The sequence below is a fragment of the Linepithema humile genome, chromosome 1, assembly GCF_040581485.1.
Source record: "Linepithema humile isolate Giens D197 chromosome 1, Lhum_UNIL_v1.0, whole genome shotgun sequence".
Classification (NCBI taxonomy): Eukaryota; Metazoa; Arthropoda; class Insecta; order Hymenoptera; family Formicidae; genus Linepithema; species Linepithema humile.
Genome location: NC_090128.1, coordinates 43,217,202 through 43,231,475, shown reverse-complemented (window position 1 = coordinate 43,231,475; position 14,274 = coordinate 43,217,202). Strand labels below are relative to the sequence as shown.

The 14,274-nt window shown below is 35.6% G+C and overlaps 1 protein-coding gene across 5 annotated transcripts in view; it reads right to left on the bottom strand.

The window, feature by feature from the left end:
• Window positions 1–14,274, bottom strand: part of LOC105675848 (cell adhesion molecule Dscam2-like) — a 145,637-nt gene that overhangs the window by 57,508 nt on the left and 73,855 nt on the right. For all 5 annotated transcript variants that reach the window (XM_067347810.1, XM_067347808.1, XM_067347812.1 and 2 more), the window contains one exon: window positions 11,154–11,315. In XM_067347810.1, coding sequence (XP_067203911.1) covers window positions 11,154–11,315 — 162 coding nt within the window. The remainder of the gene's footprint in view (window positions 1–11,153; window positions 11,316–14,274) is intronic.

The following is a 14,274-nucleotide window of genomic DNA, read 5'->3' as shown; positions in this document are numbered from 1 at the left end:
AAATTATTTTTAAATTTATCTCAACCTACTCTTTTAAAGTGACGACGTGAATTCTACGAAACACTCAGTATGACGCATTTCTCATCGACTCGGCGAGTTGCTTTCTCATGCTCTCTCTTGCATTCGCGCCTGTCGTCTCTGTCGGGCTTCTATTAATATGGAAATTTCTTTAATGGAAAAGGGTGCCCGGAAACGGTCCAATGCTGTAAAACTCGCGCCGCGAGAAACAATAGTAGCCATAGAAAAGTGATTCGCGACTGCTCTGCGTAATGAAGGGCCATCTCTGTTTAAGTGACTCTGTGTAGAACAAACGATCAGCAGCAGAATCACACTTGACGCGTAGGAATGCAAAAAGGAGTATCGGCACGAGTGAGAATCGATACTCGTAAAAATTCGAGCGTGACCGCTGGACGGCGAGAGCGTGCCCGCTAGCACACTCGGTGGCTTAAAATGGTGAGTGCCGCGTTAAAAAAAATAGCGCTTCTCGAGTGAATTCCACCGACAATCGTTGTCGCACGCGCTCGTGCCTCTCATTATATCTCTTAGGATAAAATTTGTTTAAAAAAAGATATTTTAAATAGACACTTTAATCTTTCCGTTAGTGTGTTCATACAATAGCATTACATTTTGTATTAAAACTGCAAAAAAAACCAGATTATGTTAGCATTAATTAACAGCTTATGTACAAAATAAAATACACATAAAATGAGAATATATGTCAACGTTGCTATTTGATATATTTAATAAATAAATGTTTGCAAATAGCAAAATGTAAGCGCAATTAATAACTTACAATTAAGATCAATAGTCTAAAAAATGCATACAAAAGCATTTACGCATGCAATTATCTTGCACTCATGAGTTGTTAATATATGCACTATATAATATTACAGCAGTTTGCGTATGTTTATAAAATCTCATTAAAAATATAAAATTATTGTTTTTTATCTCTATATTTTACAGATTATTGATTCTCAAAATTGCTTTTAGCACAAAATATTCAATTATTAAAATAAAATTTATATTTTAAAGTGCATTGTTCATAGAGAATTTGCGCTTTGAATAAAATTTCATTTCGGATTCTAAATGCGCTCATTATATTAAATTTTACAAAAACATTACAATAGCAAATTACACACGCAATAACGCAATCAATAGCGCGCAATTACACGTATGTCATTAAACCTAATTAATCAAAATATCGTGAAATTTCGTTAATTGTTCGCGATTTGTATTTACGAACAGTCGAAGAAATTGCATGGTGCATTGCATTGTAACGCGCGTGCACTATGCATTGCAGCAAGAGAAATGCAATAATGAATTAATTTCCTGTCAGACGATCGGACGATCGATGGAACACGTCGGAGTTAGATTCAGGTGCGCCGACATTGAATGCTCGACGTTGAATAAACGTTAATCAAACCCCGTAGGAATTTAACGGGCCTACACGGAAGGCCGACTTTCCGTTAACTCTTCGGCGCATTTTCAATTATTTTTTGGAATGATGGTCGTACTAACGTTATTTCATTACTTCATTTCCGTGCTCTTAATACTCCGCATTAAGTGAATTAATCGAAGTAAATAACATGAATCGTTTTGTTAATGCGAAATTTTAATTTTTTTGATAAACATTGTGCTAAATAGAGAGGCTTTTGCTGTATATTTTGTAATATTTTTTTAGATACATAAAACGCAATCAATAGCGCGCAATTACACGTGCGTCATTAAACCTAATTAATCAAAATATCGTGGAATTTCGTTAATTGCTCGTGATTGCATTTACGAACAAATTTATCTAATAAAATTTATATTACCTACATTATTCTTCAATTATTTTACTTTGCTTCGTGTATATCAAACTGTTTTAAATATAAGCAATTTAATTTTCTTAATAAGATTTATTTGAGACTAATAAAAGTTACTTGAACAAACAAAAATTTATATAAACTTTTATCGACTTTTATCCACGATAAAAAATGAAGCTCTGTTATATTTATTTGCATTCTCCAAACTTTTAATTTGTCAAAGTTTACTTTAAATTGTTACGTTACGCATTAGAACTCAGTTACTATTTTTGCCGAAGGGAAGCTTGCTACGTCTTTGCTAAAAAATACATCTGTTTATTATACGCTTTTAGGTAGTATCCGTGATTTAGCAGACGCAATAACCATCGTGCAACGTGCGGAACGATTTAAAAAGCCACCGGAACTCCACAAAAATGCGGTAAATGAGAGCCGCGTCCAATGATTCCTCCGCGAGGCAAAAAGTCACCGCGGCTGCGATTACTCGCATTTTTTCCGCAGTCGGGATCGCAGACCGCGTGGAGAAATATATATCACCAGCGGCGGTGTTTTCCGCGCCCGTGAGCATTTCGGACGAGGGATGTGCACGTGTGACTCCGTGGAAAATGCATCGCGCGAAATATCTCCCGCTTTCTCTCTTCGCGCTTTCCCCTGCCCTTTCCCTGCTCATCCCTCGTTCCTCCTCCCATCATATCGTCCATTCGCGTTTACGGCGTATAAGCGAGTGCATTCTCCACCGCGTGCCGATGTAGACTACCCACACAGTGTCAATATTTCGTTGTTCGCGCTCATCTCCTCACATCGCGCGTGCACTTTATTCCGGAGGAAATTGCGCGGAATTCCAGCCGTTGAAATGCACCGAATATGGGGGAAAGCGGGCAGTGGCGCGAGCAGGAATGCACGTAAGTCTGGTTACCTTAAGATCGGCTCGAGCGCGGTGCAATGGCGGGGTGCATACCGGCGCCAACTGCATACGGCAATGAATGCCGACCGTATTGCTGCCGCGGGAGAAGGGAAGGGGTGAGAGAAATGGATGGCCAAACGATGAAAGGAGAGGAAAGGGGGCGATGAATCGATCTTAATAAAAATAACTCGAGCGCGAGAGATTCTTCAGCGTTTTGTCTGCTCATTGTATGCCGTCCGGATGATTACGCGGCGATCGTACTATCGTTCACGAGAGATAGTTGGCATACTTGCGGCGAGCTTTGAATCGCGGTGACAGAATTTATTTCGAGCCTGTTAATAATCTGTGGTCGGTGATTAAATGCTGCTGATAAAAATGTAGTCGGAAAAATGTTAATGGTTTTCCCTTATTTACATGATTTATGATGCTATTATTTATTATGATGCTTTCTGCTGCGGTGGAATTTAATATGACAAAATTTAGTTGATTTTTTTCATTCAATTTATACGCATGAATCTTTTAAAAATTTGTCCTAGAGCGCTCCTGATCTTAATACATACTATCGCGGCTGACTAAACGCGGACATGAACTACTAATTTGTTTGCTGCGTACTAAAATTAGTCTTGAAGAAAATAAATTAAATAACTTAGTATTCAACGCAGCTTTAAGTTAAACAATGTTTCTGTTAAACAATTAAAAATCACCAACTATACACTTTACAATATAATTTGCAACCAATGTTAATTAAAGTAATATTATTCGCCGAAGAAGTTCAATAATGCTGAAAGACAAAATCTGTGAAAAAAAAACTTTATTGCAACGGATTAAAATTCCTCCCGTATATCGGAAGAGACTTTGCCACAGCTACGAGATCTACGAGCGAGCGCCATTTCGCGCTAATAAGAGTAATGGACCGTGGTTGAGAGTCCGCGAATTGTGGACGCCGAAACGCCGGCGGCCAAGCGTCATCTATTTGGCTGATGGAGTCGCGGCCACGATTTATCCGACATTGTGAAAAAGCGAGTCGCGCGAATATTTTCGCGCGTGTACGCGGAATAATATAGCCGAATGAATGCGAACGCGAATGCGAGTGTGCCAGCGCATAACGTATCGAGGGATCGAAGCGTACAAACAAAAAAGAGCTACTAGAGATCTAATCAGCGTGGCGAGAGCAACGAGATTCTGTCGACGGCGAACGTGCAAACCAGTATAATGGAAATGTGGCTACAATGTAAAGCTGAGAGGATGCACGAATGCATGCCACGAACGATATTATCGATGCTTTTTAATCCGTGGATTACCGACTTGTATGCGAAACGTATCCAGATCAATTTTTCCAAGAATTATGAAATTCAAACGTTTGTGATTTTTGTTTAGCAATGCACTATTTATATCATATATAAGAAATATTTTACATAAAATAATTTATATAAATATTTATATAAATATTTACATATATAATTTATATAAAATATTTTATGTAAAGTTCTTTGGGGAAAAACGATTCAAGCTCATTAAAATGCAAAATAAAATGAAAAACATAATTAAAAATTTTGGCTTTGAATAAATGTGAGAGATATATTTAAATCGATCTGTTCTCGATGTAATTATTAAATATACATCTATTAATTTTAATTAATCGATTAATTTCAATAATCCTCCGAGGAATCGTAGATGGTAGAAATTGAGAGAAACCTGGCACGCTCGGTATGTAATTGCGCGAAGCACATTGCTTTCCTATATACATGTAATGACGTAATGCGTCTATTCGATATATCATGCAGAATCGGTAACCCTGACAGGCGTTAATCAGCTTTGTGTGTGTGTGTGTGTGTGTGTGTGTGTGTGTGTGTGTGTGTGTGTTGTGTGTGTGTTGTGTGTGTTGTTTTGTGAATGCAGGTTTAATCAACAAGTATATCAGAACTCACACCTATTTGCACTGCGTCCTAATATTCGACGGGATAATGTTGGCTAATGGCTAAATGCATCTTCTGCTTTGTACATAATGCTATATTAGATTTTGTATAAGTAGTAAATCATATTATATATTCTTGAAACTCATCAGAAACACCTTTCTGTGCGTATTTTATCTCAAGTTAAAAAAATTAATTTCTGTTTATTAAACAATAATTAAACAATAATTAAAAGTATGTAAAATGTCATACAAATTAAATAATTAAATAATTGCTGACTTCTAACTTTAGTTTATTATCATAACAATATAGAATTTATCTGCAAAGGATATTGGATTAAATGAGATTGTATGTAGATATGGTATGATACGCGATAAGGGAAATTACAACAGACATTATGACAATCGAAGCGACTAATTGCACGTCATTGAAATTCTAATCTGACAGTGTCTGTCGAGAATTCAATATTACCAATATTGCTGCTATAGTGTATGATTTTAGGATAAAACGGAATACGGCTGTATTATGACGTATCTCAAATTTCTACAGATAAGCTCGAATTTCTGAGATTTTTGTTAAAGTCGTTGTTCTTGTTGTTTAACAACGAATAAAATTAATGTAATCAACTATTTTAATTGCTTTTAATTGATTACTTGTTACTTTCTTTCAAAATTTTTCGAGGATTTTGAGATCTGAGAATCGTGGATAATAATTTATTTATTAAAATAATACGCACAAAGTGTGCAAGAGTGAAATATTTCGCGAAACATACGAAAAAGGAACGTAGTGGAAGACGAACGTTACAATTTCCTTCGTAAATGGCGGTCTTGGTCTGAGCACAGATGATTTATGTATACGTCGATTATTACCGAAATATATCTCGCGCTGGATTTATTCTGGTCGCGAGTGGATATTCTCTCCGGAGTGTCGTGTACGAAACACGGATCCACGGATTTTAAGGAAAGTTCGCTCTTTTCCCACGTGCGTCATTCGTCACTTGTGGGTACCACGGTAAATCGACCCGGGGTTCGCGAAAATTGTGTTATTCTGGCGATTTTTGTCAAAGAACGTAGCTTCACATTTCTCGCGCTGTGCAAAATTTAATATAAAATGGCAAATTGGAAACATTTGGCAGTTGATATTATATATTTACGTTTATATGCACGATATTAAACACATTTTCGATAAAATACGTTGATAATACGTTGATTTCCGAGCGAAACGAGACGAAAAGTGAGATTAAGAGATTATTAAAAGCGTGAAATCATTAAAGAAAATTATGTTACACCATCTATCTGTGTTGACGCTAAGATACTCGTCGTCGTGTTCTCTTCATGCGGAGCAAGAACAATTACTTCTTTCATGACTTCGCGGAAATACCGGTAAGTGCGCCACTTTGCCTTCTATATCCGCGACTTATTGCCAAGCAGACTTTGCCTAAGTTCGCCGGGTACATAGTATGCAAACTTCCGTTTTACGAGGGTTAAAACAGAGACGTCGTCAAATTGCGTTTTGGTGGATTAATTTTTCAAGCGCGCGATAAAGTTCCGGATGCTAGTAAAACTTTCCGAACGTTATTACAGCTAATGACAGAATGGGATATTCTATTGAGCGCTATATCGCATGTCAGACTGTTTGAAAAAAACGTTTTGCAAAGCAACGCAAATTTATTTTGGAAACGCATAAACTGAAATTTCAATTATTCGTGATCTCAATTTTGCAAATATTTTATCCGAAACTTGTAAACTAAACTTAATAAACTATTTATGGAATTTATCCGTTGTTCCGTTTAAATATCCAGTTTGAAAGAAGCTAAAAGTTGACTTTAGAATTCACAAGTTTAGACTCGCGCTTTTACTTGATGAAAAATCCAAGATGATTACTTTTGCTTTACTTGAAAAAGGATTTCAGGATGCAGCGAGAAAGCCGTGAACGAAAGCATGGCTGTTATTACTATACGTATCATTCAACTATCCTTCGCAGCTTATATTCCTGTATAGAGAGATTTGGTATCGTCGTCGCCATCGACTCACACATGAAAAATTTAAACGCTTATCGATGCTGGTGTCGAATACTCTCCCGTGCAATAATATTGTACATTATCCTGTTCAAAGGATATAGGATATCACGGAGCCACGATAAAGAGAATAATTATTCGATGCACCTCATTATAAATATACGTATACAATGTTTCATTCTTCCCGATTATTTAATAAACGTGTATTTTGAAATATATTAAAGACAAAAAAATATAGAAAATAATTTTATGTAAAACAAAATAATTTTTAGAAAACTTTATATATATATATATATATAAAATGTGGGCATATGGTTGGTACGAGTTTATTTTAAATTCTATTCAGATAAATATATCTTTTACCTCTCTAAGTAGAAAACAAATATTATGTAGATATACAAGCGTACGAATAAAATCTGCGGCTACAAGTGATATCTTTATGTCGACAAAAATATCTGAGTTGTCATCGGAAATACAGCAGAGCATAATCGCATAACAAATATGAAAGCAAGCATGATGAACGAAGAGAGATATAAATAAGAGTAAAGAAGAAAATGAAAGCTTCTTAAGATAGCGCTTGTATAGGAAAAGAAAATGCACCGTAATGTAAATGGAAGGTACTTCCCGTAAATGTAAAGACGAGCACTTTTGGCAAATTTTCATCCCAGTTGAGCATCTTGTGCTTAGTAATTTAAGTTTAAATGCACAAAAAGTAAAAACTGCAAAATAACATGAGTAGACTTCAAAATTATTCTATTTTAATCATTAATCTATATCCTTTATATAAAAATATTTACTTTCTAAAAAAACTATGTAAGAAAGTCTTATTTGCAAGATAAAGGAAGTGACAATATTTTGAATGTTAAAAAAAGACAATTTTATTTGAGAATAAAAAAAGTTCTTTCGTTTTCTGAATTTTATATTATTTTACGTAATTATATGATATAATGCTCTCAAAAAAAAAAAGCAATATTGTTTATTAAATATGTTTAGTGATTGTAGCAAAACAACGTAATACTCATTTATCAAACAAAGTAAACTATAGAGAGATAAATCTAGTAACCGAGCTGAAAAGAGGTGAAAAGAAGAGAAATAATAATAATATCACAAAGTTGACGGGACGCCACGAGGTGACGTAGTCCGCTGTTTTTCGTTGACAGGAGTATCAGCGTCATAAAAGAATTTGCATTATAGTTGAACTTCCCAGCCCGATAATTCTGGTATAAATTACATGTAATAATATCCACTGCGAAGTTGCGCAATCATTAAATGCAAAACGGCAATATTAACACGAGACGTATAAACTGCGCGCGATTTTATATAACGAAAAACATTTTAAAAATAAATATTCATAAAATGATAAAGCAGGTCATTGGATTATTTTTCACGGCTTATATTTTATGATGTATAAAATATGTTGTGCTATTCATGCCAATATCTAATTATTATGATAGAACACGTGAAAGAGAATTTCGAGCTCGGTCTGACCTTTCCCGCATGCTGCTATTGAATGCGCACTTGCGAGGTGGTTCAAGAACAAATGAGCGAGACGTTGGGACGGCTGTTGCGGCGAGAATAGTTCGACGTTTCCATAGACAAGCAGCCCGAGCTAATTTGCATTGCGGTGAAACATCTCGTGTTGGAGTTGGCTGCATCCGGGTAGCCATCCACGGCACTTCATGTCGACTCCCGAAACGTCGATACACCTAGTATGCGTCGCTCGCGGCGCACGCGAAACTAATAACCGTGCAGAGTGTTTCGAGAGAATAATCTCTGCTGTTCTGTTATATGCTTCGCAGATGCTCGATCTAACGAATAAACCACTTATATATACGTGAATGCGCATGTCAGAAAAATTAATTCGATTTATCTTGCAGATAGAAAAAATATATTAGACATATTTTTTATCTTTGAAAAATTTTTACCCATATAATAATTTGTAAATTAGAAATTTAATTCTTTATTATTTAATAAACTACAATTAAAATAATTTTAATGCGTTTAAAGCTGACAAAAACCAATAAATTTTATTAACCGTATACAAATAAATTATATTTCTATTTTATTTTCCAAATAATTAATAACTTTTGCCCGCCTCAAAATAAATTAATTACTCTCAAAATAATCACAAAAGCTTTAAAATTTCTCTAATTTATTCTGAAATACCGTTAGTATTATAGCGTTTTATAAAAGAGCGAGGATACTCTTATGAGTCAAGTTAACGCAAGTGCAAGCGCGCGTTTCCGAATACGATTAAACTTCATAAGCGAGCCGTTCTGTCTTACGTCTGTCGAGTACGCGAAAATCCTTGAATTAAATCAAACACGTCTTGCGCAGCTTAAAGAAAATCCAATCTACAGTGAGAAAGGCGGAATTTTCTAAAGTGCGCAAAGATGTCTTCTAAATGAAAAACGAATTATTCGGAAAACTTTTGATATACACGCATATTAAGTAGATTGAGCGTGCAGATGCTAGTTTGTTGTTTATTCGACGGCGTAATTTATTGCGAATAAATTTAATGGACATTTTTGATGAAAAAAGAAGGACAGATCGATAAACGCGAACCTTCTTCGCGTTTATGCCACGCATGTACGCTGCAGTCTGAAAAGCCGCGTAGTCGCAATCGAAACATGATGACAATGCGTCACGTTTTGTCCTCCACCTCGTTTGAGTCGGCATGAGATCTTGCACGAACGCGTGACACAATGCCGCCATTATGGTGCGGGGAAAACGAATTTGGGAAAGTTTTCACGGTGCTTGAGGTGCGTCAGGTGCTTGACTTCCCGGTGGCCCCAGAGGCAAAATTGTAGAAACGATTGATATTGTCAAGAGAAAATTCGTCTGATTCGACGATAAATTTTTCCACATTTTTTTCTTGTTAAGCCAGTTTATCGATGGAAAAGCATTTATGATATAATTAAAAAATTATGACTGCAAATACTATTAAAATAGGAGTAATAAATTGACTTAAACAGTTAAAATTAATTTCTAAAGACATCAGCTATATCAAACTTATTTTTAAATCGAATTTCTTCGATATCTGCAAGTATGTATTAATCATGCATAAAATCTTCCCAATTAAAGGTATCAGTTTAATAACATAAATTTATGATATTTCCGCAGTCATACATTAAATTAAATTTTATATTTAAATTTAATAAGATAATTTAATCAACACAAGGTGCATTTAAAGTATAAGTTTATCGGTAAATAAACCACTAAAGTTTCAATCCGTAGAATATCGTTTGCGTATAGTATACAAGCAGACGCGAAAACCATCGAGGAATATTAGCCATAAGGCGTGGCTGTGCGACATAAAAAAGCCATCTATGAAAAAATACGTCGCACAGTTTTCTGTTTTAACGCTGTCCGTCACTTTTCACTGCTCTCCACGTGACGTCATGTGCCTATTCGATTGATGTTAGTGTTTCGCAATATCGCAATATCGCAATTCGTATGAAATTCGAATGAAACGTGTGTGTACGTAGGAACACTCAAATTACACTTTCAAACTCTAATTAATTCGGATATTAATTGGAATGTAATATCTATCATTCATGTGGCATTCTCATGCATTCGATCTGTCGTTCGGCACACATGATTGATATGAATGAGAAAAGTTTCTTGCGTTAATATTATTCAGATTTTTACTGAATGTATTGCTTCAAAATTATTTTATGTTAAAAAAGAAACTGATAAAATAAAGACATCTTTAATTGTCATGAAAAAAAAAAACAAAAAAAACCTTAATTTAGAGCAAAAATAGAATGTTCATAATTAGTTTATAAGTTTATATTTCCAGATATCAAAAAAATTTTATTTTTAAAAATAAATCTAATATAAAAAGCTGATGTCTTTAGCAATTAAAATTCAGGTTGTCTAAGTTATTTATTATTCTAATTTTGTAATATTTACTTTATATAAATATGACATAAAAATCAAATTATTAAATATTATCATTGCTCAATTATTATTAATTAAGAATTTATTTAATTTTTGCTTTAAATCTATATCATAAATTAATTTTGAAAAAGTTTTAAAAGTTTAACATTGAATTTCAGTATTTATAATTAATCGAAAATCTGTTTTTGGCTTAGTTTTCAAAGTATCATGTTTAATTTATCATAAAATAATATTAAGATTTTCAATGCGACTGTTTTATCTTTAATCTTCTTAATCTTCTCTTATATTGAGTGCACTATTTTGTCAATAATTTATTAAAGCGGATTTCTGCGAGTAAAAATAATCTAAAAAAACCTACTTTGATATAAAATGAGATTACACGAAGAGAAAATTATTTCTAAAGTACCAAGATTCTACGAATTCAATAAGTTTGCTTAATAAGTTTAAGGATCTTAAAAAGCAATCCGCGAAAAAGTAAGTTGCCGCGTTAAGCTCCGATTTTTCATTAAATATATGGCAAGCACTGTTATCCCAGGAAACTGGGTTTGTAACCCAGACTCATGTGATATTTCGCTCTTGTATACTGACCATGTAACTAGCATAATTGTACTCACCACTCTCCGCAGTCGGGTAAAAGTTGAAGGATGAGTCCTGGAACCAGGACGTGACCGCGACATATTCCTTGACGAAAGCTGGTATCTCGCACCTGAGCACTCCGGTGTTGCCCGCCAGGACATAGGCGTCTCGCACTTGTACTTCGTACTTCTGGCGCACCACTGCCAAAAAGAAAGTTACGACCGCTTTAGCGAAGAATGAATGCCAGGGTGGTATGCCTGGAATACGGAGATAGCGAGATATGCCTCGCTATCGTTCCCAACGACAAAGGCTCGCGGGACGATAAAAAAAAAATATATATATATATATATATAAAAAGAGAGAACAGAAGAAAGAAAAAGGGGAAAAGGTTACATCGCCGTGAAACGGGATGTCAGACTCGTGAGGATAATACCGTGGAAAAATGGAAGAACCGTCCCGGAAGAGAGCTTCTCTCCCTCAACGCGTAGCGCCACGACGCTCTGCTCCGTCCGGAATTCATTGTTTCAATTCGCGCGACTGCTGGCTGATTTCGGCGATACCGAGCAGATCAGTCTTCGAGTACTTTTTCAGTGAAATTCGCTTTTTATCGTGACCGTCTTCATCTTATCGACCATCACGATATACGTTAATCTTCCGGCAGAGGCGGAGATGAAGACGAGGAAAGCGGGTCGAATATGACGGTTTTAGGAGACGGCAGGAATGCTATGTGTCGCGCGACGATATATCGTAGCTGTTCTATAAGCAACGTCAAATCCGAGTGATGAATATTGCTTCTCCCGGCGAGCTTCCCGAATCGGAAGACGATCATTTCTGCTGTCCGCGTGATTAATAATACTCGCTATTTCGCATAGCAAGCATATTCTTGGACAAAGCCGGAATCGATTTCTCTTTTGGTAAAATTTGAACCGCTTCCGATTACTTAGCATTCAAAAATTGAATATCGAAAGTATAAATCTGTGAAGGAATTGAATAGACAACAAGCTCTTTCAATCTTTCAATGATTATTGTTTGACTTGTTTGATGCGTATCGCACGTCAACGAACGACAACAGTGCGAGCAACGAGCGGGCAGAAATGGCGCGTGAGATTGGATCTCCGTAATACTGTTATTTGCCGTGCGGCGCGCCGCTGACCCACCTAGAACGTACAGCCCGCGGTCTAGCCGCGCGCTATCATTCGTCAATCCTTTTTAATTAATATCTCATTTATTGCGATAATTGCAAAACGGACTTTTCTGTTCAGTTTACCGCGCTCTACCTGTACACGAGCGTTTAAACGAACATTATGAGATACTTTGTATAAGCAAAATGTAATTTCTGTCAGAAATACATAAAACTTTGATAAACTAATAAAACTTATATTGCGTTTATCATTGGAATGTGTACTGCATCATGTATTTGCTGTTTATTATTTGCTATTAACTAGCTTCCAACATTCTCTATTCTTAATTAATATCTTTAACAAAAGATAGCCGAGCACATTAACGTTGAAAGGTTATTAACATCGTAGTTCGGCACTTCTATCCTACCTCATTGTTCTCGCAAATACTAATTATTCTTTATAGTTTGATAATAAGTGTAAGATAAATTGTGAAAAGAAATATTCGCTTAATGGTTATATTTTTTGCTTACATTATACACCACAAAAAATATGAAACACTTTTCAGATAAAATTGAGCAATTTTTAAACCGCTGAAATTCGGTAAAAATCCTCGTAAAAAAAAAAAAAAAAAAAAAAAAAAAAAAAACATTTGAAAGGTTGAAGTTTGAACTTTCATGTGCTTTTAATCGTTTAAAAAAATTTTTTATTTTGATAGTCCTGAGTAAAAAAAGAACACATTGTTTTGTTCTTAAATTACGTATTTTTAACACTCTGTAGCTTGATAAAAAAAATTTCTTTTGCAAAATTTATATTTTTTCGCGATTTCTAACTTTTCTGCCAATAATCTATCTTTTTCAATTCCCACTTAAGCAGGATTGCTTTCGCAAAATCGATGTATTTGTTAATCACTAATTGAGATAAATGATACCTATCGGACCTTTGGGACTTTTTACAGCCGCAAACGAAGAAATCGTGCGGTCGTTTATCGCAAGTGATGTACATAGCGTGGCCGAAAAACGTCTGTTTGCGTCGATCGACCGATACATTCTTCATGAAATTACGCGGTAGGACGCGCTCGATCTTTCATCCGCGAAATTCGTTTGGAGATAACCGAGCGTTGGATTTCCTCCGATGGAGTTCTCGTTTTATGTCTGATCAAAATATACGATGGTCTGTTTCTACTTCCGTTCAGCGATAAATTTCGTGAAAGTAATTAGATAGAATCTCGTAAAAGTTTCAAATTTTGTGTATAATTGCAATATTTTATATACGACTGTACAAATTGCAAACTTGTGCGTGATTATTATTAATAAAAAAAGAATTAAAAATTACGATCTTTGCAGAAAAAATTTATCTCTTCGTTATAATTACTCGTTACGATGCTATAAAATTTAATTAATTATCAACTTGTGTTGTAATATTTTGATAAATTAATTTTTACATTTCTATCCTTATCCACGAGTCATCTGCTTCTCATTATGCGTTTTGAAGCATTTCATGTCTACGTACATAAATGCATCTCTGCATACTTTAGCAACTCGCGCGGCAAGCCGCGGATCTTGATCTTGGCAGTGAGCACTAGTTGTTAGCTACAAGCGAGCGTGAATTTAGAGCCATCCATTTACTGCGGCGGCGACGGCAGATGGGGGAGAAGCGAGTGGAAAGGGGGTGCCTCCCCCCATTCGCGATAAATGTAGTTGGCTTGGCTCTTGCCGAACGCGCGATTATTCTTGCCGCACTCCGACGAGGGTTTAAAACGTCATTCCGGGGAATGGTCGATTACATTTACCTCGGTGGAGGTACTTCACGAAGAACGGTACGATCTGATAATGCCGAAGACTGTTGATTTTTCTCCGGCAAACTCCGTGGGGCATTCGAAACATGCAGTGAAGACTGCCCGAGGAGAAACTTTGCAACGAGTTACAACCTTACTGTCTCGCAATTGACGTTAAATACATCTGAAAAATAACTCTCTAACACATTTTTCAGATAACAAATTTTTATAACGGTGAAATATGTTGGAGAATGCTGTTAAACT